General features: G+C 46.4%; 1 protein-coding gene across 1 annotated transcript in view; it reads left to right on the forward strand.

The window, feature by feature from the left end:
- The window catches only part of Rbm20 (RNA binding motif protein 20), a 204606-nt gene that overhangs the window by 158761 nt on the left and 18775 nt on the right, over positions 1–27070 (forward strand). The window contains exons 9-12 of the mRNA XM_051146964.1: positions 11489–11632; positions 13957–14088; positions 21057–21136; positions 23715–24384. Of these exons, the coding sequence (XP_051002921.1) occupies positions 11489–11632; positions 13957–14088; positions 21057–21136; positions 23715–24384 (1026 nt within the window). The remainder of the gene's footprint in view (positions 1–11488; positions 11633–13956; positions 14089–21056; positions 21137–23714; positions 24385–27070) is intronic.

The following is a 27070-nucleotide window of genomic DNA, read 5'->3' on the forward strand; positions in this document are numbered from 1 at the left end:
CATTAGTGTTGAAACACAGAAGCTGATGCGCTGTGTCCCTTTGCTGCTCTCTGTCTGTTGAGATAGGTCCCACTGTGTGCCCTGCCTGGCCTCCTACTTACCATGTAGCCCAAGCTGGCCTCAAACTCACAATTCTGCTTGAGTGTCCCGGATGCTGGGATTATAGCCATGAGCCACAGTGCCGAGCTTTGTACCTAAGATCCCAAAATCAAAGATACTTACTGACTAGCATTTCACAGTGATTCAGGGTGGGGGGTGGGGGGGTGGGTGGGTGGGGGAGTCACATGCTTTTACAGTTTAAAAGTTCTTAATTTTAAAAATGTATTGCTTTATATGTTGGTGCACATCTTTAGTCCTAGCATTTGGGAGCCGAAAGCCAGCCTGGCCCTATGAGTTCAAAGCCAGCCCAATCTACCTAGTGAGCTCAAGACAGCCAAGGCTACAAAGTGAAACCCTGTCTTAGCATGGCCTCCCATATTATTATGTATGTGTCTGTGTCAGTGTATGGCATGTGTACGTGAGTGCCCACAAAGACCCACAGAGGCATCAGCTCACAACTGCCTGACATGATGTGCTCTTAACCACTGAGCCATTTCTCTAGCCCTCAAAATAATTTTCAATATTTTGTGGCTGAGGATCCCTTTGCCTGAGAGTGTGATTCTAATCCTTGAGCCAGAGAAAGTGACAAGTGCTGCCAGGTTTCTGACTGCTTTATGTAAGTGTGTGTGTGTGTGTGTGTGTGTGTGTGTGTGTGTGTGTGTTGCACTGTCAGGTTCCTGACTGGTTTATGTAATTGGGGAGGGGACAGCTTTCAGTCCACAGCTTTTGCTAGCTGAGGTATCTCCCTGGCCACTGCACTGGGTTTTCTTTTCTGTCCTTAGTTTTATTTGCTTTTTCTGTAACAAGCACTTTAATACTTCAAAGCCCTAAGGATTCATCTTCCTTTTTCTGTAGTTGTGACATCCTCTTTCTCTTTGGCATCAAAACCTGCTGAAAAACAAATGCAGGTGGCCAAGCCCTGCCAGCAGGTGCCTGGTGAGCCTTTCAGCTGTTGCCTCTGCTTTTCTGACCTGCACTGAGAGTGGCTGCGGCCTCTTTCTCTATTCTCACAAGCTGGGAAGGCCTCCACGTGCTGTCCCCTCCACATGTTGGCACATCTGTACAAAACATCAGAAAAGCAGCCTGCGCAACAGTCATGGTCAAACTCGAGGCCCGCCTGGCCCAGGTTTCCATTTCTCCACATCTGTTTATGCATGCTGTCGAGTAGCAGCCCTTTAAGACAGACTTCTTATCTGGAAGCTCATGTTTTGTGGTTCCCACCATTCGTTCTCACCCGAGCTGGGAGGCTGGAGTGGGTGATAGGGAGCCTGGGGCCATGGCTTGCACACAGGCTTCACCTTGAGGTTTGGGTACAAGACAGATAGCTGGTACCCTTTGACCCTTTGAGCCTTTGAGCCCCTTATGGGAAGTTAAGAGGCTGCAAGAGACATGGGCAGGGCAGTTTTGAGTTTGTCCCAGACGTCATCCCTCCTGTGCGGACCACTGAGCATATGGCCTAAGAGTCAGGAGACCTAAGTCCAGGTCTTCGTTCTGGAGAAGACAGCTGTGTGGCCACAGGCAGGCCATTTCACCTCTCTAAAATGGTATTTCTTAAATATGGGCAGGACTTCTCCAGCTGATGACTTTGAGGGGTAGGAAAGATTGCTGAGTTCCCCCATGGCTTGTTCCTGTTTGTATTAATGCCTTACTTCCCGGCATGTCCCCTGGCCTTCCAGCCCTGTGCCCAAGGCAGAGAGTGAGGCTTGGAATAGACCACAGATTGTCTGTCACGTGGATGGACGGTGTATGTGACACGCTTTGCACACGATCCTGTACAGAGCTAACGGTGGTCTTTACTGGGCATTGAGTCCCTTCTACGTAGTGTGGCTACCCAGAATGGTGGAAGGCCAGCTTTGTGCTAGCTGCAGCTACACCCAGCTGCCTTGTTTGTTGTATCTGCTTCTCCTTAGATGATTTGAGGTTTCCATGGAAGCACTTTAAATTATGTAGAAGCCCAGCAAACATAAGCCGTGCGATGATGTGCCATTGATCATGGTTCTGACCTTTTTTGCTAATCCAAAGCAATCTCTGAGTGCCACTTCTCCTAAATGGCCAGAGGTGAGGAGTTTATAAAGCATTATGCTTTCTACACAGGCAGCTAGGAGGAGATGGAGATCCTAGAGGCCACAGACTACAGCTGACACTTCCATTGTTCCGTGTTCTTGGTCTTTCTGCATCATGTTAGCTCATGTAGTCTTCCAGACAGCCCCATAGGTAGGTACTGTTATTACCCTATTATACAGTTGAGAAACTGGGGCCAAGAGAGACATGGTCCCTTTCCTGAGGTTACAGTGCTGGAAAATGGAGGTGGTTTGAGGCTCAAGCAGCATAGATCTGGGAGCCCACACTCCTTACCACTGAGCCAGACAGCCCTGCTTCCAAGTTCTCAGAGGGCTGTTCCTCAGCAGGAGAAGTGGCTGAGGCATCCTTAGAGGTGACAGGGTGACCTACCTAGCCATGGGCAGCCATGGAACAGGGTGAAGATTCCAGTACTGTGGAACATCTAGGTTCTTCTGCACTGCAGCACATCTCCCAGGATGGACACAGGCAACTGGGGTGCTTCCTGCCCATCCCACTGAAGGGGAGAAGTGTCATATGACCGGTTTTATCATCATAAGTTTTATGATGTCTTGCTGGTCACATGAACCTCCCCAAGGATATCTGAGGGATCAGGAACTCCCGCCAATTCCTACATCACCAGTATGCTATCATTGACTGGAGTTCTATCAAGTGCTGGTGGCTGGTTAGCAGTTCTGGAGAGTGGAATCAAAGGCAGGCATATCTCTCCTTGGGGAAACCAGAAATGCAAGAATGCTGCCATGAAAAGACAGGCTGAGGAGTTGAGCTGCCCCTGAAAATGATTTCACAGGCTCTGTGGAGGCTCAGGGCTGCCCTTCAGAGCAATCATCGACTTCAGGCCCCCTACTTACAGATACGTCCGAAAGACAATCAAACCCAAGGAGACTGTGCCAGGCTCTGGTAAGTGCCCAGAAGCCTTTACACAATATATGCTTATTGGAAAAATTCAAACCTACAGCCCACCTCGGAGATCCCATGGGGGCTATGATGCATTTCTCTTTGCAGTCACGCCTCAGGCTTGTACCAGGGCCTTTTCTTCTGAGTCCATTTACGCACGTCTTTCCAGGAACATGTTCTGTTGAGCATGACCAGACATAACCAGGACTCTGTCACAGTGAAGCCACTATTGTTTGTGGAACAACAACGAAAACCCATTGCTACTCTGAAAGCTTCCTGCTTCTAAGCAGGAGAACAAGTGACACAGGGAGCTGGAGGACCGAGAGTGCAAAACATACCCGAACTGCCACAGCATCTGACGCCACCACAGAAGCCATCTGCTGCTGCAGCAAACAGTCTGGCTGAACTTAAACTTGCCTTGTGTCTGCTCGAGGCCGAGTCTTTGCTCTGCATGTTTAATTTGATGGAGGCAGGACACTGCAGTGACAGTTCCACGTGTGTTCGTTAGCTAGCGGTGTGTGCTTTGTGTGCGTCCCTAGCCCCTCTCACTCTGTTCAGGGGCGCCAGAGACAGGTGTTGCTTTTCACTCCGGCTGAGCTATTTGACAGTGCCATAGCTTCTTCCTGGCTGTCTGAGTCGTCATAAACAGAGTAATCAGGTTTCTAGAAGGCCCATCCAGACTCCTCAGGCTGTAAATAGATTTCTCGCAGCCACTAAAGACATATTTTGTCTAAGTGTATCTGTAAAACCATCTTGCAGTATTTATAGTCGCCTTCGCATTTATTTAGTGATGCTGCCCCAGATGGCCCTCTTGGGCCCGTCATGATATGCATCAGTTTAATCTTGCATTCCAGTCACTCACAAATAAGGAACCAGAGGTTGGGGAAAGCAGAATGCTTGTAGACGGCCACAGACTGACGGCATAGGTTGTCCCTCTGATTGTTGGCCATTTCTAGAACACTTATCTGTCCTACCAGGCCCTCGGAATCCATGGCTCAGAGCACGACTGTCTCCCCATGTCTTTGTGCATGAAGATTAATGTGACCCACAGCATTGTCCCCTTCTTGTTGCCATCCTAGCTTTGTCATTGCTCCTGTCTGTTCAGCCCAAACCACCAGCCTGCATTTTCAAAAACTGATAAAGGAGACAGAAGAACTGGGTGGGCTTTATTTTCTGGGTTTTCAATTTTTAGAATATTTTATTATTTTTTTTCTCGTTACAAAAGTAATGCACCATGATATAGAAACAATTCTAACACGTGTGTATGCATGTGCACATACATATACACGTATATATGTTTATATGTCCCCAGTTTGTAGAGAAAACAGAAGGTAAGCTAAATTTGCTACAACTTGTGGTCTATAGATAGTTTAACAAGAAACGGTACTTTAAAAATCAGATCACATTTTACTTTACCATATTTATTTTCATTAAAAAAACAAATTTAATTTCTTTTATCTTTTCATGTACATGGACATTTTGCCTGCATGTATGGCTGTTTACCATATGCATGCCTAGTGCCCAGGAGGCCAGGAGAGGTTGGATCCCTTGGAACAGCAGACAGTTGCCCTGAGAATGCTGGGAATTGAACCAGGTTTGCTGCAAGGGTGGCCAATGCTCTTAACCACTGAGCAACTTCTCCAGTCTGGTCTTACTTTCTTTTTGAGACAGGGTCTCTCTATGTATCCTTGGCTAGCCTGGAACATACAATATAGACCAGGCTGGCTTTAAACTCACAGAAGTCCACCTGCCTCTGCCTCCTGAGTGCTGGGATTAAAGACCTGTGCCAAAACACCTGGCCAGGTCTCCGGTTTTAACATTCTATGAGTCTAAAGTTTACTAGATTAAGTCTCCCAGAAAAGGAACAACTTAATAGCCACAGGCAAATGCAATTTACTCTAAGTTAAACCTCGTATTCTCAGCAAACTGTTGCAGCGCATCAATAGAACAGCGTCTGTGCCTACCCTCCAAGTCAATTCAAGATACACAGCTATGGAATCCATACCTGCTTCTGTCTGCATGTTCTGTTCAGCATCACCATTGTGAGAAATAAGCATTTGTCCTTTCCCTCTCATTATGTGCACTTGGCGCGCGCGCGCGCGCGCGCACACACGCACACACACACACACAAATACACACACACACACACACACACACACACACACACACACACACACAGCTTACAGATGCCCAGAGACTCTGCCATAAAAAAGGAGGTCACCCAAAGATATCCAGTTGGAGCCCAGAAATCATTTACTGAAGGTGGAACCTGCAACCTGTAGCTGCAGGAAACACTCAAGAAGCTTCCCTGTCCTTATTATAACTCTGAGGTGTTTGGGCTCACACACAGAGCCTGCTTCCACCTGCACCAAAGGGCACTGAAAGGTCTCAGAACCTTCCGAGACAAGCCCGTTCGCTCTTTTCACGTTTCCACCCAGCTATAAAAGATCTGTGGGTAAGCTGAGAAGTCTGGGATCCATCCATCCTAAGATGCATTAGAAGCAGCACCAGGCAACTGCGCAGCCCCGGCAGGCTGGAGCCCACATGGGGGCATTTGAGGTTAGAGCCTGCCTCGCAGCGGGAGGAGGATTGTCCTTTGGGCTTGGTAATTAGGGCTTTGGTTACAGCCCTGACACCTTAGCTCCTTTAAGAGATCTGACCTTGGGCTGGAATGTTTCAAGTGCACCTGTCACATCTGTGTCTCCTGGGAGCTCAGCAGCAGAGCCGGGCGGGCAGTGGGTGTGAACTGAACCCATCAGCACCTCACAGCCAAAGCGCAGGCTAGTGAGAGCCAAGCATGACCTTGATCCATCTGATTCTACCCCAGAGTGCCTCTTAAAACTTTTTGATACTTATAATATATTTCAAACTGACAGGAAGAAAGAAAGAAAGAAAGAAAGAAAGAAAGAAAGAAAGAAAGAAAGAAAGAAAGAAAAAGAAAAAAGACGTAAGGGACTCTCGTGTGACACTTGTCAGGATTCAGTATTCCTTTCTTTCTTCCATTTGCTTCATCATTCTTTTCTATGTCTCATTGTCTGTCTGTCTGCCTGCCTGTCTGTCTGTCTGTGTGTCTGTCTGATAGGCATTTTCTCCCTGAGTCATTATTTAAGAATAGCTTGGAGACACTGTTCATTTTCATTTCCTAAGAATATGGACATCCTCCCATATCATTTCAGCAATATTCTTTTTCAGTCCAAGATCATCCTAACACCTCCCTCCATAGCTGGGGAAGTCAAGAGATGAGCGTTTATTGCGGAGCCTCCTGGAGGCCAGACATTAAACTGAAGCACTTAACTTAAGGTGTGGCATTACATCTTCTCACTAAGCTATGAGAACTGACTTTATTCTCCTGGATTTAAAGACAAGCAAAATCAGGCCTAGAAAAATTCAGTAACTGGCTCAGGGGAACAGGGGTCCAGATGTATAGTGTTTTTCCTACTGTCCTGCCCTGGTGCCAGTAAAGCATGTACTACACATAGCAGTGTCCTCTAGGGAGACCCCAGACACGCATGTCCTTAGGTGCATCTCAATGTATCTGTCATTTCATCCTCTTTTGTTTGTTTGTTTCATTTTGTTTTTTGAGACAGGGTTTCTCTGTGTAGCCTTGACTGTCCTGGACTGTCCTTTGTAGACCAGGCTGGCCTCGAACTCAAAGATCCACCTGCCTCTGCCTCCCCAGTGCTGGGATTAAAGGCGTGCCCCACCACAGCCCGGCCTCACTTCACCCTTTTCTTGGCACCATGGCAGCAGTCACACTTTGTGCAGGGCTGCTGATAAACTCCGCGCTGGCCCTTGGGAGCACATCTGCACACTGTAAGGATGGAATCACCAGCACCATGCTAAAAGGTGAACAAGCTCGTAGGCACGCGTGGCTGAGCAGCTGATCACAAGGAAAGCGGGGACATAGCTGATCACAGGGAAAGCGGGGACAAGCAGGACGCTAACTGGTACACTGGCCACACCAGAGTGGGAAGATCCAGGTTCCTGTTTGTGCTGTCAAGAGAAGGTCCTGTCCTTAGGGCTTTGCTTGGCAATGCTTCTGGGAGGCCCTGGATTTTCAAGCCTAGAGATTACAAGGCAGTTATTTTACGTTCGGAACGGAAGGGACCATGTCTGTGGGGTCTATGGCGTTCTCCTGCTTACTACACTACACAAGCCAGGTGTCCGGGCATGACGGGTGTGAGGGGGGGCTGATAAATAGATGCACAGATGCATGGGAAAGTGGGTGAAGGCACCCAGTACAATACTTATCATTTAGACATATGGTCACCTCCCTCATTCCAGATCCTAGGAAACTGGTGACTGTAAAGGGAAATGGGTTACACTCGTGATCGGTAGCTGGGACGCGAACCCAGGTGCTCTGTCTCTCACACTCAGGTTCTCACAGAAGCCTCCAGATGTTAAAGCCTAATTTCCCCTCTGTTATTCCTACTTCAAATACCCACGTGCATTCCATGTTTGGAAATATTTTTATCTGTCAAAGTTAATGAGTTTCCTGGTTACCCATTTTTACTAATCAAAGACACAGAAACATCATCAGATTTTTTTTTTCTGGTCATTTTAAGCAATATTAAAAGAAAAGCTTGGATGAATAGAATTTCACAGGGCTCAGCTGAGCATCACCTAGCACCGGAACAGCCCGAGCGCAGCAGTCCCCAGTACAGCAAACAGCATTTGGGGGCAGGGAAGGCGTTTGAATAGGCTGATGGCGGTTGCCTTATTTGAACCTGAGCTCATCAGTAAACTGCCTATAATTGGCTGAGACCTGGCTGTTTGCTCCAAAGTTAGGTGTTCAGTTATTTTACATGCTAAGTTAGATTGCAGTGTTTCCTGGGAACTTGAAGTATGGAGGCATTCTTAAGCCATATTCAATTTGATACCAAATCATTAGAGTAGAGTGTGACCTCAGCTGTTAGAATGTCCATAATAGGGTAGCCCTCCATCCCTGGTTTAACTTGGTGCAGTTTCTGCTACCCAAGGTCAACTGAGGTCTGAGGATATTAAATGGAATTTTCGTAAACAATTCATAAGTTTTAAGTAATTTTTATTATGATACATTGTCATAATTGTTATAGTTTATAACAAGTTATTATTAAATTTTTAATTAATTATGCCCAGCTTATAGATTGAACTTGATCATAAGTATGTATGTGAAGGAAAAACTAGTATATACAGGATCTGGTATTATTTGTGGTTTGGGGATTCACTGAGGGCCTTGGAAGGTATTCCCTACAGTGGAGGGGAGGACTGCTGTGTCATTAACTCCAAAGATTACTTAGGACTAATTACCGAAGGCAAGTGGGATTGCATCCTGCTGCCTGCTGAGAGGCACTTGCAGTTGTCAGGGTCCTCAGGGATCAATGGTCACTCTAGAAGTACTACCTGGGAGCCTCCCTCCTCCCTCTGGCGGCCCCACCTGCTCCTCAGTACGATCTTTCATAGGGAATAGGGCAAACAATAGTTTACATAAGTGGTTTCAAGAATATAGCAACAATACCTATGACTTCACTCTAAAAAAATGAATCAAATAGGGTTTGAGTCTAAGCTGTATTTAATATCTACAAATGCGATAGTAAAGAATGTGAGCTAGAGTTTTCAAAATAAAATATCAGCAAAGGAATTTAATTTACATAAGAACTCCGAGCCAACTGTGAAGACAGTGCTTTTCAGGGTTTCATCTCATGGCTCACTTAGAAAACCATCAAGTGAGGGGTCTTTAGCCTCCAGGCTGAGAAAAGCATCTGAAACCCGCGTGAGGTTCCCTGGTTGTGAAGCCCCGAGTGGAGATTATTAAGTAGAAGAATACTAATCTCTCACAGCACCTAAAGAATGAAGAAAAGCCCGTTTATACTCCTGTGGGGAGGAGTTCAGGACTGGACCTTTAAAATTGAGTTTATTTCAGTGCCTTTGGTGTGAAAGTCCGTAGGTCTTCGGTGACAGGCAGTTTGGGGGTTGCTCTCCGACGGAGTGTTCTGCTTATTTTGCTGGGTTCAGATAAAGACCTCTTAAATTGTCCTTTCAGGCCAGAGTACACAATGCAGGGATGCTGGTTCTCGTGCGCAGTCACTAGGCAACTGGACAGGCTGGGAGAGGGACTGCCCGGAATCACTCTGCATGTCCCCGCCTGTGTAGTCCAAGCCCACGTTACTTCAGCTATCTGCAACAACTTCACGTGGGGCAGAAACGTGCGGTGCCGGGAGCAGACCTGGCAGAGTGCCCAGGCTTAACCTTCCTGGTGATAAACTCAGAGAACCAGCTGCTTTGCTCCCTTGAGAGTTGGGGGTGGGGCGCCAGGGGGCCGGGTGGGGAGGGAGCTCTGCCTCAGATCATCCTAGTGAGAGGGGAGGTCCCAGCCCTGGCTCTTAATAGCCTTCCATTTGTACGGATGGGGCTCAGTCTTTGCTACCCAGGCTCAGACTCCCCCAGGCTGTGGAGAGTCCTTGCACACGGGTGGGCAAAGTGGGTGCTCCCCCTGAGCCACAAGCCGAATCAGTGTTCCCCTTTGGGAAAGGGCTTGACGCTGTGGGAGATCTGGAGGGTGGAGTCTAAAAGGGGCAGCTGAAGCTAATCTAATTCAAGGTGGAACCGTAAAAGGAAACGATAATTGACTCTAATTGTCCTCAGCCCAGATGAGACAAATGAGGGGTTTCCGTGGAAGTATTTCCTAAGTACCAGTCCTTGTTAGGGATGAGACCTGAAATACTTACTTTATGTTACCTCAGCAGAGTCAGACCATAATTAGATGCTGAGATTCACTTTGCTCTAGAAAGTGATGACTGCTCTTGTAGGCGGTGGCACTAGACCGTCTTAGGTTTGGAAGACGAGATACCCTTCCCTCCCACCCCTCCCACGCTGGGTTGGTGCATAATTCCTAATTCCTGAGTTCCTAGAGTCTGGGGTTTGTGGAAGTTTGACCAAAGCTAATGGACACACTTCCTCTGGGAGCTGGAGTTAGACCCAGGTCCTGGCTTGCAAGCCTTGTTCCTTAGACCCTCAGGCCTACCTGGGGGGCGGGGGGTGGGCGGGGTCGGAGTAGGGAGGGCAGGGGAGGAGGCTGGGGGGGGGGGAGGCTCAGCACTCCCAAGTATGACCAGAACAGCCTCTCTTATTGGCTGAGTGTATCTGGCTGCTGAACCGGTTTTTGTTTGAAAAAAAAAAAAAAGGATCCCAAGGCTGAAAAATGTTTTGAAAAGCCATCACTTTGGGGGGGGGGGGAGGTGCCACGAATATCTGGGTACCCATATTTGGTTTCCAAGTCCCTTTCTGTCATCTTTTTTTTTTTTTTCTTCATCCAATGGAATTTTTTTCAAGCGTAAGTTGGACAATATAAGGACTATCTCAAACAGGTTCAGCACGTCTGTCCTTGCACCCTGTCCTGTTCTTCTCCGAGAGTAACCTGCCTCGACAGGTTGATAACGTGTGCTCTATGCCTTTCTGTCTTTGTTGACATCCTTTAAATTTTTTCATTGCAAACAAATCACAAAATTCAAACATTCAAAATTGTAGAAGTGGTGATCGTTAACTCTTATGTTCCTGTCCTTCACCCCCAGAAGTTTCACCATATTTGTTTTCTCTCCTTTCCTTACAATTTTACCTTACAAAACCAACATATATCATGCATGATAATTGGTGACCTGTTTTTTGCCTGATGGTTTGTCTTAAAACCAACACGTTGGTTCCCTTTTAATGCCTATGGAGTTTTCCACTGTACACTTGAACCAGCATTTACCTAGGCATTCCTCAGTTGTGGGACATGCAGGCTGTACCCAGGACAGCTTCCCACCTCATAAAGTATTCAGTAAATGTCTTGTCACATGTACCTTTAAGTTTATTTACATTTTTATTTTTATCGGGCAGTCTTCCAAAAGTGGGTTCTTGGGATCATGGCCTAAATATATTTTAAGTTTTATTTAATATTGTGTGTGTGTATATATACACACACACACACACACACATACATACATACATACATACACACACACACATGCTGTTTGATTGATTGGTTTTTGCTTTTTTGAGACAGGGTTTCTCACTTTGTAGACCAGGCTGGCCTCGAACTCACAGAGATCTTCCTGCCTTTGCCTCCCAAGTGCTGGGATTACAGGCGTGAGCCACCATGCCTGGCAAATATATTTTCAAAGGGTGTCAACACACAACTCCCACTAGCTGATGTGGATATGCCCAATTCCTTAGATGTTTCCCATCCTTGTATACTTGTTGGAAATATGAAGTTTCTTTGTAGCTAGAAGACATAAACTTGACATTTTGTGTGTATCTATGAATGTGTTTCTTTTCTGATTGGTTTTTATAAATGACCATTTGCGGGTATCTGGGGGAAGACAGCCAGTTGGACTGTCTGGACAGGTGTAGGAAAAGATGTCTATTGAAGACTCATCCTGCTCTTTGTCCCCAGCAGTTTGCACAGAGGAAAGGTGCTGGACGAGTGGTGCACATCTGCAATCTCCCAGAGGGCAGCTGCACTGAGAATGACGTCATTAACCTGGGGCTGCCCTTTGGCAAAGTCACTAATTACATCCTCATGAAGTCAACCAACCAGGTAGGCTGCCTCTGTAGGATCCACGATTGGCCACAGGGTGGTGAAGGAGACTATAGACATTTTTCTTAATATGTGAAGAGGTGAAGCACAGTTGGTTTCTTTGACAGGGCACAGAGGTTTAGTCTTGGGATTGCTTGTGCTGGGGGTATAGGCCTTTGTGAATTGCCTGGAAGGGAACAGGTCCTTTTGGTATAGGCTGCTCCTTAACATAGGAAAGGCAATTGGCCTCCAGTCAGAGATGACAGACCTCCAATCATTGCATTGTTGTGGATCTCCTGAGCTAATACTACAGTCCTAGTTTCTAAGCTGATTACTTCTGACTGCCTGGGAGTGGGACCAGCCAAGAACTGCCTGGGAGCAGACATTTTAACCTGTTCTTGGTGTCCATATGTGAAGTCACCTAGCAGGAGAGCACTGGGGAATTGATAAAGGCTTACTGTGTCTAAGAACACCAGAGGAAGATGTGGGGCGTCCTACCCTACGATTCTGAGCAATATATATATTGTCTCAGTATGTATATGCACATATATTTTAAACAGGATCTCTCACTGAGCCTGAAGTTAGGCAAGCACGCAGTGAGCTCTTGCAATGCTCTTGGTCTCCGCCCTTCTGCGGTATTGGGGTTACACTTAATTTTTACATGGGTGCAGGGATCCAAACTCAGGTCGTCTTACTCACCTCTCTAGCCCCCATTTCCTTTATTTCAGTACCTATTTTTGCTTTACAAAGGCAAAGATGGGCAGATGAGAAGTCATTTCCCTGGTGTGGATATGAACCGGAAGCCATGGCAGATGATGCCTGGTCTCCGTTCCTCAGCCTGGAGCCAGGCTGTTTGTTGCGTTCATCTCAGGGATTCTGTGCTGGCTAAATGTGTAGAGTTAGGTAAATTTAGCAGTAAATGCAGCAAGGCTACCTAAATTAGTATTTTCCCCAGTTGAAAATTGATATGTAGATGTACTTGATGTTTAACTCAAGCAAGACACCTTAGAGAAGTGGGTGGCATCATTTGAAATAAAAACCTGAGGAGTTATGAGTTGTTTGTCATACCTACTTCACAGCACTGTGATAATTAAAAAAAAAAAAAACTACTACCTACCCGAAGTTAGGTAGTAAATGAGAGAGGATGAGGCAATAAGAAGGGGGAAGGCGAGAGGCTCATAGCAAGAACTCGCTTAGGCCTCTGTAAATTGAGGGAGGTTGCTTTGGCCTTTGCTCTATAGAAAACCTCAACACAGAGGGACCAGCATCAGTCCACATCACTATAAACCAAAAATACTTTGAAATTCTGACAGCCACAGATTTGTACCAATGGCTACTGGGTAAATGGACAAGTCCATTGAAGCAGTCTATTAAAAACTGCTACATAAGCCGGGCGTGGTGGCGCACGCCTTTAATCCCAGCACTCGGGAGGCAGAGGCAGGTGGATCACTGTGAGTTTGAGGCCAGCCTGGTCTACAAAGCGGGTCTCAGACAGCCAGGGCTACACAGAGAAACCCTGTCTCGAAAAAAAAAAAATACTGCTACATGGATCAAATGGAAAAGTCCATTTCTCTCTATAATCAGAGCAGCTAAATAAAGAAGGAATATGCTTGTCAGTATGATCAGGGGCTTCTTTTTTTCTAAGCCACAGCAGCTCAGCCATCTTTTGAGCCCAGGGGCTTACAAGCCTCTGAGTTTTCAAATACATTTCTTTTTAATGAGACAAATGGGAGCTCAAGTAGCCTCCTGGGCTTATGCGTCTGTTGCCTGACATTACCACCACCAAAAGGCAACCCAAGACCATGTGAGCAAGAGCCCACGTGGGAATTGTAAGCTAATGGGCCCTCCCATCCCAGAGGGCCTTCCATAGGATGACGTAACTCAGGATGGACATACATAATTAAGAGTAGTGTTTGGTAACCATGGAAACCAGGATAGGAGCCATCCTGTAATGAGCTCTTTTGGTGAAGTTAATAAAAAGTTCTCTTTGAACGCAGAGCATCAAAGAGAGTTCTTTCTTGTGCTGATTTTTTTCTTTTTAATTGAGCTATAAAACAGATACTCTCAAGTGCGTAAAGTATGCTTGTCTTCACGGTACAGCTCCATTAATTTTTTTTTTTTTTAAATATGAAACCCGTATAATTAACAGGAAGGCCCAGATAAAGGACATTTCCAGAACATCAGGTTTTCCAGTCAGTCCCCTCCCCCACTCTAGACGGATTTCAGCTTGTTCCATTGATCATGCCACCTGTTCTTAAGCCTTAGCAATATGGAATTATCCCTGGTACTGATTGTTCTTAAGGTCACTGAAGCCAAGTCCACTGTCTGTCCTACCATCCACGTAGGCTTTCTTAGAGATGGCTTACACGGAAGCTGCCCAGGCCATGGTTCAGTACTACCAAGAAAAGTCTGCCGTGATCAGCGGTGAGAAGTTACTCATTCGGATGTCCAAGAGATACAAGGAGTTGCAGCTGAAGGTACAGCATTCTTTCCTTCAGTCAGTCAGTCAGCAAGCATCAGTGGAGCCCTCTTGCTGCCAGGCATTTCTCTAAGTGCTGTTTGGGAAGGAGAACTTGGGAAACAATGAAGAGATTGGTCACCACTCTTGAGGAAACCACTTAGAAGTGGGAATTACAATATGGCAAGAAAATTGTTCCTTGAAGCCGGAGTGGGGTGAGGTGGGGGATTGGGGTGGGGCCAGGGGGAGGACCTCGGAAGAGTTGGGGGAGGGAAAGACTATAATTAAAGTATATGTATGAGATTCTCAATAAATAAATACAATATACAAAGAGGAAAGCTTTTCATTGAGGTGAGTACAAGGGGAAAGGGGCACTTAAGACTGGTTGGGAGCTAGGAGGATTCTGGAGGGAAAGATGTCCACAGAAGCCTTGAAGGAGGGAGTAGGAAGGAGGGAGAAGGGCAGGTGTAGTTGATGAGGGTAATTCCACCCTTGGATGCAGGTCTTCTCAGCGCACGCAGACCTCTGATCACTGTTTCTTCCTCCAGCATTCCCCTCGGTCTCTTGTTCTCTCTTCCTCCTCCAAAGGAATCTGAAGCCTATGTACATCCTTCTAGGCCAACACCTGACTGGACCACTCTCAGAACTCAGATGCATTCAGTCAGTCCCAAAGTGGGCTTTGGTTTTGTTTTAGCTTGTTCCGTATTCTTCTTTTCCTTTCCTCCCCCCCCCCCCCCGCCCCGAGGAATAATATAATATGGGTAGAATTAATTATCTGCAATTTAATTTGAGTCAGATCTCATACACCCCATAAAAGCACCCTGAAAGTTAAGAAATAAAATATGGGCAATACCCAGAAGTCCTTGGGACCCTCCTCGTGCTCAGCTCTTCCTTGTCCACTCTCCTTGTCCTGAGGACAATCGTTTCTGTGTTGTTCCTTTATGGTCATGTCGCCCTAACTGGTGGAGTTGACCTTCGCCCATCTTTAAACATTTCATGGAGGGAATCATACTGTCATGCTGTTTCTGTTCAACATTTTATTGTCTTTGCCTATTTTCATTGTTCTGTAAAATGTTGCATGGCTCTGCCATTTGTTTATCTATCCTATGGCTGATGGACATCTGGCCTGTTACCAGTTTGAGATATTAAGGTCAGTGCTAATCTGCTTGTCAAACGTGTTATCATGGTACAAATGCACATGGGCATCTAACCAGCTGGTACATGGATCACCAGGGGTGGATTTCCTAGATAGCATGCGGGCTTATCTCAACCCTACCAGGTGACGGTGAGCTTTTCCTAGGCGCACAGTCACAGCACAGCATTCTCCTAGTCGCCTGTGAGGAGTTTCAACAGTCCACTGTCCTGCTAAGTTTAGTTTGTCTGCCTTTTCAATTTGGCCATGGAGTGGATGCAGTGTTCTGGTTTACTACAGTTTTAATTTTAATTTTCCTGATGGTGTATAAGGTTGGATAATTTTTCCCCCATATATTTACTGGCTCTGGTTTTCCTGATTGGAAGCTTCTTCCAAGTCATCTGCCTATGTTTTCCGTGTCCTCTGGTTGCTTTGTTGTTCTCTTAACTAGGACGCTTGGTCTGTCTGGGTTTATTGTAACCCATTGCCATATTGGTGTTTAAACCTGTCCTCTCATGTTATGCTTTCTACTGCTCCAACTAATAGGATTTGTTGTTGTTTTTCTGATTCATTTCCATCTTTGCTTAGGGTTCAATTTGTTCACAACTAACAGGCCTTAATCTGCCCTTAATCCTGAGCTGATGTCAGAAGACAAAAGCCGAGTAGTTGTTTCTAGCAAGGACAACTATTCCAGCAAGTCAGCATATGCAGAGATGGGTAATGGTCAGTGAGTAACCGCCCCCACCACCACACCCCCCACCCCATCCCCTCCCCCCCTCCCCCACCCCTCCCCCCCCACCTCTGCTCTGCTAGCATTATTGCCCCTGGAGCTCCTTCCAAACAGTTCTGCCTGTCTTTCTCTGTAATAGAAGCATCAGGCAGGTGAAAAGCTCCACCCTGTTCTGTACCTAGCCACTTCCTGTTTCTCCCCTGGGGGCTGCACTGAGTTCTCAGCAGAACTTGGGCCTCCAAATGAAGTGTCATAAGATTCAAATTAGGATGAACAGTAGTTTCTTGAAATACCAAGGCACAGTAACATTCTACTGAGAGAAAGAGTTTAGGGTGACGTAGACACCATGTGCTCTGAGGCCCGCATTCAGCAAATGTTCACTGAGTGCCTGCTCTGGGTGTCAGCTGAGCTGGCGCCATAGGTGTGAAGGGAGCAAGTATGTGAGGAGCTTAGTCTGATGGGAAGAGAGGCATGGAGGCAAAGAACCAACAAACATGTGACTTCTGCCAGGTTGGAAAATGATTGCATCATCCTAGGCTCCGCCCCCTCTGCTTGGAGCCTGCTTGCTTAACCTCTGTGAATCTCAGATCAGTTCAGACTCTATTTGCGTTCTTTGCTTTCAAGCAATTTTTTTCCCCCGTGCATTTTCTTTTCAGTCTCACAATCACCATCCTGTGAGGTGTGCAGGGCAGATAATCACAGTAATTATAAGAGCACACCATAATGTGTACCTTTAATTGAGCCCTGTTACTCTGAGGCAAGTAACGTATTAAGCACTTTCCATACATTATCTACTTTAATCTTGACGTCAGTCCTGCCAGACAGGTATTATAATCTCAATGCTACAGATGAAGATGTTGAGTCTAACAGAAGTTCTGCAACTCGCCCAAGATCATAGTTACTGGATCACCTGTGATGAAAACCTGAGACTGATGCCAGGTGTGCTGGTGTTTGCCTTTACCCCAGCACTGGAGAGGCAGAGGCAGGTAAAACTCTGCAAATTCAAGACCAGGCTGGCCTTATCTTATGAGTTCCAAGCCAGCCAGGGCTACCCAGTCAAACCCTATTTCAATAACACCAACAATGAAACGAATAAACCAACAAAACAACAAACCAAAAACCCCTGAGACTACATTGGGTTTGTACCAAATGTATTTTTGTGTTTGTTTGTTTGTTATTTTTTAATTTTGCAATATTAGGTTTTCCACCATCCACATGAAAAGAAAGAAAGAAAGAAAGAAAAAAGCAGAGAACCCAGGTAGTTTTTTGTTTACTGATTGAACTTCTCAAAGCTCAGGGTGCATGCAGGTTACCAGAGTCTCCAAGTCTGGGGCAAGGCTCTGATTCCACATTTTTATCAAGCTCTAGCAGATACTGTCTCTTCTTGTCCTGAGAGCAGAGGCCTAGAACGTACTATTTTCTGACCTTTGGTATGGCTTTCTGTTCCTCATGTCATAATGTCTCTCTGGGTCATTTTGACCTTCAGCGTATTCCAACTGTGTAGTAATAGGCTTTATGGCTCCTAAATGGACATAGATCTGTCGCAGACAAGAGGATAAGTCGTAGAGGCTTTGCTTGACAAAGTCCCAGAAGCCTCCGACTGTCCAGCATGATCTCTAGACATCCAGAACAGCTGTTGAGGCTTTGCTTGACAAAGTTCCAAAGATCTCCAGCTGATCACCACTGCCTCTAAATAGTATCTATGGTCCAGGTGTAATTTTGTCTAAAATCTGCATTTTTTTCTCTTAAACTTGTCTTTTTCTTTTTCAGACCTAAGGAAATTCATACGGGAAAAACTTTTTCCCTCAGAGAATGTTGAAAGAGGGTATCTGGCCAAAGGCTTGTTGCTCTGATTGTGAGCACCCAAGCAGAAACTGCATGACAGAAAGTTAGGACCTGCCGGGTGTGGTGGCGCATGCCTTTAATCCCAGCCCTCAGGAGGCAGAGGCAGGCGGATCGCTGTGAGGCCAGTTTGAGGCCAGCCTGGTCTACAAAGTGAGTCTAGGACAGCCAAGGTTACACAGAGAAACCCTGTCTCAAAAAACCAAAAACAGAAAAAAAGAAAACAAAAGAAAGAAAGTTAGGACCTTGACATAGCACTGCTTGGCTAGATACTGGTCCCTGTGGAAACGTGTCTTTAGAGTCTGCTTTGAGAGCAATAGAAGGTGGGCTTAGAATGTCATGCTTTGCAGATACTTTACAATAAAGCACCCCTGGGTAATTAGCCTGGCCTTGGATAGCGCACCTGTTGGTTTGGGACTGGGTGTAAGTCGTTTTTTCTTTATTAGGGAACATTTAGCTCAAGCTATGACAGCCTTGTAAACACAATGACTTTACCCCGGGGAAATTTATGATTAAACTTTCCCGAGTATTGTTTAAGAAATAATAATCAGGTTATGCTGACCATTGCTTGGAAATAGATTGATTTTTTTTTTTTTTTTGCTGTATACTTTATTGTAGGTTATACAGAACTTTATGAATGCCCTATTGATTGTAAAAGATGAGAAACATCATGATGTAATCTGTAATGAAAAAAATTGAACTTCATTTTAGTAAAATACTGGCATTGGCTCAAGGAGAACAGAAAGGAGTCAGATAAATAGCAGGCAAGACAGAGCTGGAGACGGATAGCAAACCAGGAAATGAAGTTCTCCTGGGCTTTAAGACCTTCAGCTAAACCGCATATGCCTGAGTCTCCAAGTATTTCTTTTTCCTCCGTTCCTCAACCTCTCCTCAACAACTAGTTCCTCTGATTAGTTGTTCAACCAACAGTTGGTTTCCCTTTGCCAGCTATTCACCGCCTGCTCAATTCTCCCTACTGCGTGTCCACTCTTCTTTCCTCTTTGCTGCCTCCAGAGCTGGTCAGATTCTCTCTGCACGTAACAGAAACTTATGGTAATTAGGCCTGTTGAAGTAGGTGAAAGGGAGCTTCTTGGCTCCTGTAAATGAAAAGTAAAGGAGCAGCTGACTGCCGCTGAGCTTTGCAGCCAAATGAGATCAAGATGACGCTGTTCTCTGTCCTACTTTTCTTCTGCCTTTGTTTTCTGGGTGCTTCGAGGGGCGGCCCTCAGCAGCCCCAGGTTCTCTCCTCCAGATGGCATGGTAGCCCTCTGCAGCTCTACCTTCGGATACCATGTCCCATCCCCTAAGAGCTCCCACAAACCCTCTGACAGTCATTCTGATAGGATAGTATAGCACACGGACCCATCTGGAAGCAGTTTCTGTGGCCAGGGGAAGGCTGTGGTTTGATTGGCAGGGCCTTGTAGGGTGGGCGAATTAGCCGGACAGAGATGGGGTTCCTAGAAAGAAGTTGAATGAAAACAGACCCACAGGCTGGGAAGCCCAGTATGTTAGAGACAATGGTGCCTGCACTAACAGGGCAGCAGCGGGTACTAACAGCGAGACTGCCTGGTCTGCATCAGTGTCATTCATTATAAAACAGAACAAGAGATGCAACTTCTGAGATTTGCTTCAAAATAATGTGAAGGTGGGAAAAGAAGGTCAGAATACAGATGTCACAAGTTTAAGCAGGATTCACTATATGTTAATTCTACATTTTTGTGTTATTCAAATTTTCCTGTAATAACAAAGCACCCCAGAATTCATCACGGGCTGACTTTATTCTCTTTCACCTCCACTTTTCTGGCATAGGGATAGTATTGTGACACCTGCACCTGAGAGGACAGGGGCCTGGGTGCTTCTTGTGGTGACACACGCTGCTGCACGCCTCGGTCCCTGACACCGGCTGTCCTGGGGATTCTGTAGAACCTTTTCCTCTACTCTCTTCTTCCTCTGGGTCTGAAAGGAAAAACCAGGAAGGCATCAAGTTCCAAAAAAGTAGAAAACATAGACCTTTAAGACTCCTTTTACAAAATAAAGCCCCCGTGCAACTCACCCTGTGAGTTTTACTGTGTCCCGAAAGGTTGCCCAGTGTGGGGACATATTTGTTAGCTTCTGCCTGCTTCAGTTGTTCTAGCACAAACCACAGATTTGACACTGGGTATCGGCCTCCTAGATGACGCATATCTTGTCACATAGACTTGATTGATCCTGGTGGCTCCCGTTAGCGTTCCCAAGCCCCGTTGCTTGTCATGTATTGGCTGCGGAAAGCAGTAGCTGACTTCTAAGGGAAGGCAGAAAGGTTAGCTCAAGGGACAGGCCTGTCAACCTAGACAGCGGTCTAGGGCAGTATGAGGTGGAAGGAAACGTTCTGGGCAGGAGCTATCTCCCCAGCCCTGGCTCAGCCTTGGCCTCTTCCAGACAGCCTTGGGCTCTGCACTGTTTTGTTGTCATATAGATCTGGGGATAATTGATAATGTGCATTCTGGGTAACCTGGTTACTTGCACGAGGCATTGCATATGCTTATAGAATGCCAACGGTTATCCTTTCTGTTGGATACAAGGACCACTTGCCCAAGGGGTGAGGTCCCTCTGGGGTAGCTGGCCCAACCAGGGCTGCATCTCTGGGTGTGTGTCCTTGCCTTCTCACGGCTCAGGATCTGAGTCACTGTCTTCTCTTTGCCTTTCCTTTGAGTCTTGATCTGACAGGCGATTCCCTCCATGCCTTGAACATTTTATGTCTTTTCCTTGTGCCCACGGCCTCTCACTCTGACACCACAGGCAGGCCCTCCTTCAGTCTCACCTTCCCCCAGACCTACCATTGACCTTAGCAATAGCAGGTCAACATCACACCTCGCTAAGAATATAGAATGCTAGTCTCTGCGCACTGGACCTGGGTTTCCCAGGATAAGATACGTTAGGTTTGCTAGTGTCTGAATGGCCCTGGAAGCCGGACGCCGCATAGAAAAGAGTAAAGAGTAAAAGAGCAGATGACTAGCCTTCTCTGTGAAATTATTTGTCAGTGTTGACATAGTTGGTGGAGAGTTCGTAGGTTTTTAAATCGGCTTTATTGAGACGTGACTTACATGCCTTGCTCTCTGACCCCTCCCCCTACTCTGGTTGCCATTATCCTAAGATCTTATCTTTTGGATCAACCCTTTTATCTTTCCTGGGAAAGGTATCATTTTTCCCTTTGGTGGCCTGGGAAACAAGCAAGCGAGGCAGGTCACAGTTGCTTCCTTCTGCAGCTTGCAATGCTCTCTGATGAGCTCTCTGTTTTACCTAGAAACCTGGGAAAAACGTGGCTGCTATCATCCAGGACATCCATTCCCAGAGAGAGAGGGACATGTTCCGGGAAGCCGACAGGTGAGGCTCTGGGACGTAGGGCAGAGACCTGGAGGTTAAAACACCTTCTAGCTCCTCGTTCTTAGGGGATGTCTCAGAGTTAGCATTGCTGTGACGAAACACTGTCACCAAGAGCCACTTGGGGGAGGAAAGGGTTTATTTCACTCACACTTCTCCGTAACAGTCATCAGCCAAAGCGGTTAGGGCAGGAACTCAAACAGGGCAGGAGCCTGGAGGCAGGAGCTGCTGCAGAGGCCTTGGAAGGCACGGCTTCCTGGCTTGCTCCCCCACAGCTTGCCCAGTGTATTTTTTTATAGAACCCAGGAACACCAGCCCCATCTACAATGGGCTGAGCCCTTCCACATCAATCACATATTTAAAAAATACCCTACAGGGGCTAGAGAGGTGGCTCAGAGGCTAAGGACACTGTTTGCTCTTCCAAAGGTCCTGAGTTCAATTCTCAGCAACCACACAGTGGCTCATTAACCATCTATAATGAGATCGGTGCCCCTTCTGGCCTGCTGGCTCACATGCAAGCAGAATACTGTATAAATAATAAGTACACGCATATTAAAAAATACCCTACAGGCTTCCTTTCAGGCTGATCTTATGGAATTGTTTTCACAATTAGGGCTCCCTCCTCTCAGATGACTCTAGTCTGTGTTGAGTGGACATAAAGGTGCTCAGTGTGGGGGATTTGAGTTGTAACATGGCCTACCCTTAGCCCTGACCATCCACCTGGCCTCCTAGCCCCAACTCATCCGTGTTCAAATGACAGGTACAGATGTAGTGCAGAACATCTGCTCAGGTTAGACAGGCCATGCGGAATGCTGGGCTTCTACTCGATATCCCTCCTGGATCGGAAAGGAAAACAGCAGACGGAGAGTCGGAGAGTCGCTATCTGGCTACCTGGGGCAAGTTCACACTTTACTGATATATCCTGGGTGTACGTGGTTGCAGATTCCATTTAGAGGCAACGAGTTCTTGATTTTTCATGAGCTGAATATAGACGCAGAAGTAAGAGTGTAGATGGGGTTAAAGAAACAAACAAACACAGAATTCCTTGAACATTGGTTCCAGACACTGCGTGTGATTTTTTCAAGTGATATCTTTCAACTGGCATTTATGACACTGGCAGGCTGGGGCTGTGCTTGGTTCCCTGTAAAGAGCTAAAATGGAAAAAACTTAAGCAGGCCTGCAGTCTCCAGAGTGGCCACAGAGGGTGCTCTAACCTTGCTCTAGGGCATAGGAGCCCAACCCTGTTCCCAGTTACCTAAGAGACTGTGGTCCTAGCAGCAGGGTGTCTGGTCAGTGAGAGGTTCATTGTTGAACGCGTGAGAAGCAAATGAAAGTGCTCCGTCCCTCTAGGGTATCAGGTGAACCATCTGGTTAATCAGCCTTCAGAGAGCATGTGCGTGTTCAGGCTTGGGATTTTTGTTTGTCTGTTTTTTAATTTAAAATTGTGGTGACCTGGGGTTTTAATGGTGTATAAGGACGGACCATGTCACCTATAATTCTGTGGCAGCATAGAGTGGGGGACTATGAAGTTGTGCCCTGAACCTTAGGCAGATCCACTTCCTGAGGGTTTCAATGTTTTCATCTCAAATTTGAATAGGTCTGGGTTCTGAGGCCGTTTCCATCGCTTAGATACCTTCCTCCTTCTTTGTTTTACGGATCTGAGCCTCCTCACTCCTGCCACTCCCCAACCACGAGCATCGTCTTCCACTCTCACAGTCTTAGCTAGTTGTAGTGAGGACTAAATGAAGGGGGGAAAGGAGGGAAGATAAGTCATTTATGTGCTGATGGGGCTCAAGTGGAGCAGGGGCTTCAAGTCTTACAAGCAAGCAAGATTGGATGTAGGTTAGGTAGTGCCTTTAATGGTAGGCCATGGCAACCTCACTCTGTGACCTTTTACTCCAGAGTCCTCGTCCTGTATATGCCCAGGAAGAAATATCCTGGGGCCTGTATCTGAACATAGCTCCCAAGAGGAAGTAAGGTAGCACTGAACCCCACCAACACAATCCTTCTTCCCAGTTCCCAGGAGCAGAATCCATGCCCTTAGAAATCAGCGGGGGGCTGGAGCGATGGCTCAGTGGTTAAAAGTGCCGCCTGCTCTTCCAGAGGTACTGAGTTCAATTCCCAGCAACCACATGGTGGCTCACAACCATCTATAATGAGATTGTGTGCCCTCTTCTGCAGATAAAGCACTCATATGCAATAAATAAATCTTTAAAAAAACAAAAACAACAACAACAAAAAACTGGCAGTGGTGGCTCACGCCTTTAATCCCGGCACTTGGGAGGCAGAGGCAAGTGGATCACTGTGAGTTCGAGGCCCACCTGGTCTACAAAGTGAGTCCAGGATAGCCAAGGCTACACAGAGAAACCCTGTCTCGAAAAAAAAAACCAAAAACAAACAAGCAAACAAACAAACAAAGAACTCAACAGCGGGGACAGGCATGTTCCTGGCCAAAGACTGCACACGTGGGCACACTGTGCCAAGTGTATCTCTGAGAGCATCTTGTGTGTGGCTACATCTGAGTGTGGTGAGGGATACAAGCTCTGCAGATTCTGAACCCTGTCTCTTCCCTTCCTCCTAGATACGGTCCAGAGCGGCCACGCTCTCGAAGCCCAGTGAGCCGATCACTCTCCCCAAGATCCCACACTCCAAGCTTCACTTCCTGTAGCTCCTCCCACAGTCCTCCAGGCCCCTCCAGGGCTGACTGGGGCAATGGCCGGGACTCCTGGGAACAGTCTCCCTATGCGAGAAGGGAAGACGATCGCGAGCCTGTCCCCTGGAGAGAGAACGGGGAAGACAAAAGGGACAGGACAGATGTTTGGGCACATGATCGGAAACACTACCCCAGGCAGCTGGACAAAGCTGAGTTGGATGAGCGACTTGAAGGAGGGAGGGGCCACCGGGAAAAGTACCTGAGGTCGGGGTCCCCCGGCCCGCTCCATTCTGTGTCCAGCTACAAAGGCCGGGAAGATGGCTACTATCGAAAAGAGCCTAAAGCCAAGTTGGACAAATACCAGAAGCAGCAACAGGATGTGCCAGGAAGGTCCAGGAGGAAAGAAGAGGCTAGACCGCGGGAGAGTAGACACCCTCACCCAGAGGACTCCAGCAAGGAAGATGAGCTGGACCCCAAGAATGCTAGGGCCCCTGAGGGTGTCAAGTCCAAGCAGAGTGAGAAAAGCAAAACTAAGAGACCTGACAGAGACCAAGAAGGAGCTGATGACAAAAAAGAAAGCAGAACGGCAGAGAATGAGGTAATGATATGACTGTGACCCCACGTAAGGTGAGGCAGGCCAAGAGGAAAAGGCAAGCCTTGTGCATTGATGATGAACATTTACAGAATGCATGAATGAATGCTTCTCAACTGTGTGCCTGGTGTGGAGCACTGTGCTAAGTACATTATGTCAGTTACACCACTTAATCCTCATAGCGCCCCAACAGAGGTAGGGTGCTTACCACTACAGAGGAAAAGAGTAAAGCACAGAACAGCACGCTCTGTGACTAAGGAGCCTGGGTTGGGAAAAGGGACAGCCAGAGCTGTAGGTAGTGATCTGCCACCAAGTCCCACGGTGTTGTTGCCTTCACTAGAAGCTGAGAGACACGGCGGGCAGGTCTTTTGTAGTTCTGTGTGCCAGGGTGGAGTGTTCCTGGGGTGTTGGCAGCACCCACAGAGTCACCCAAGGGAGATTAGATCTTTGGCCCATTCTGTGTGCCAAAAGCATTACTAATGCTGGAGCTCCAATGACAGGAAAAGAGAAGTGGCCACCACCCCCTAAATTATACTGGGAGCTCAAGCGTGGTGAGCTTCTGCAAATAAAAGACATTAATTTCATCGTAATAAAGGCACATTGCAACCATCTGGTCTTATATCCAAGTGTCTCCTAACACTATTAAAGTTCTTAAGATGGTGGGGGAACTCTGAGTACCAGGTTTGAAATCTAACTTGATGCTTATTTCCTCTTAGATGAGGCTTCGTATTAATTAGGGGTGAGATAGTAGAGTTTGGGGGTTCTCATAAGAATATTAATTATTAAAATTCTCTGTGTATATCTTCTTGTCACCCTGACCCAGGAGTTGGTGACAATCCAAATAAGGAGTCCAATTCATAATTCCATGAACACTTAAGAGTCACTTTGGGCTATTATTCCAGCCTTTATTTCCACATGCATGGGAGGAGGGCCAGCTGGTGGTCTAGGCACAAGCAAGCCACATAGCCCATATGCAGCTGAGACCAAGGTCTGACACACTTAGAAAACAATCTGTGTACAATAGAACCGAGTTGGAATTTACAGCGGATCAGCAGCTCTGTAGGTAATTAACACTGCAGAATGCAGGCTGCGTGCATGTACAGGGTATTTGAGCTGGGTATTGAAAATGGGCAAAACCCAGTTTGATATTCTTGGTAGAAGCTGCAGCAGGCAAGTGAAAACAAATGGCTGTTTTCAAAAATCTGAAGATATTCAACATGGCTGTGTTTTTACGGTATATTTAAAGATCCTATTTTTTTAAACATAAAATCATGATTCTGGTATAAACACATGTCAAAGATTTTTATTAAGTCCTGCATTGCATCTTATCAGCATATGATATAAAGTCAGCTCAAAAGGGAAACCAAAGAACAGGCAACTCACATAAACAACCCACACAGGAATTTGATAGTAAGGTGTAATGTTTTCTACAGAAAACAGGGAATTGACGCATTGTCATTGGATAAAGCTCATTTGCATCTTATTTTATTTTATTTTGAGACAGGGTTTTTCTGTGTAGCCCAGCTGTCCTGGACTCTCTTTGTAGACCAGGCTGGCCTCGAACTCTCAGAGATGCAACTGCCTCTGCCTCCCAAGTGCTGAGATTACAGGCATGCGCCACTGCACCTGGCTCTCATTTGCATGAGTAAGAGGCATTTGCATTAGGATCAATGATCAGTTTCCAGAACAGAACAGATATAAAACCATGGAAAGTATTGACTGCAGAAGAACTGGATACCCACAGACAATTCTATTAAAAAGACAGCAAGCTGGGCGCGGTGGCGCACGCCTTAATCTCAACACTTGGGAGGTGAAGGCAGGCGGATTGCTGTGAGTTCAAGGCCAGCCTGGTCTACAAAGTGAGTCTAAGACAGCCAAGGTTACATAGAGAAACCCTGTCTCGGGGGGAAAAAAAAAAAGACACCAGGCCTGGGCATAGTGACATAGATCTGTAATTCTAGTTACTCAGTAGATGAAGGCAGGAGGATCTCAAGTTCAAGGCCAGCCTAGGCAATTCACTCAAAATGTGAGTGTCTGGGATGAAATTTAGCAGTGGAGTGTTGCCTCATTGTAAGAGGCCCTGGATTCGACCCCCAGTTAAATAAACAAACAAATAGAGGAAGGACAAGAGGGGAAGAGGATACACAATGATCTTTTTGCCCATTTCAAAGTCTGCCATGTTGCTGGGCGTGGTGGTGCTCGCCTTTAATCCCAGCACTCAGGAGGCAGAGGCCAGCCTGGTCTACAAAGCAAGTCTAGGACAGCCAAGTCTACACAAGAAAACCCTGTCTCAAAAAACCACCGCCACCAACAAAAAAAGTCTGCCATGTTTTCTTAACTGGCAAAACAGGAAAGGCACAGGAGGTGGATGGGGGTAGGCTTACCTGTGTGCCTTGTCAAAGATTTAAACTGGATCCTGATAGCCAGGCCAGGCAGCTAGCAATTTTAAGAAGAGGGTATACTTTTTAAAAGCTGTATTCCTGGGTTCTATGTTTGTGGATTCAACGAACCACAGATTGAAAATATTTGGGGGAAAAGTTTTATCTTTAATGAACATCTACAGACTTTTAAAAAATTGTTATTTCCTAAACAAGATAGCAAACCAACTATTCATATAGGGTTTGCATGGCAGAAGGGATAGAAGAGTAATCTAGAGGTGATTTACAGTTTATGAGAGTATATGTGTAGATTA

This window comes from Acomys russatus, chromosome 5 (genome assembly GCF_903995435.1).
Source record: "Acomys russatus chromosome 5, mAcoRus1.1, whole genome shotgun sequence".
Taxonomy (NCBI): domain Eukaryota; kingdom Metazoa; phylum Chordata; class Mammalia; order Rodentia; family Muridae; genus Acomys; species Acomys russatus.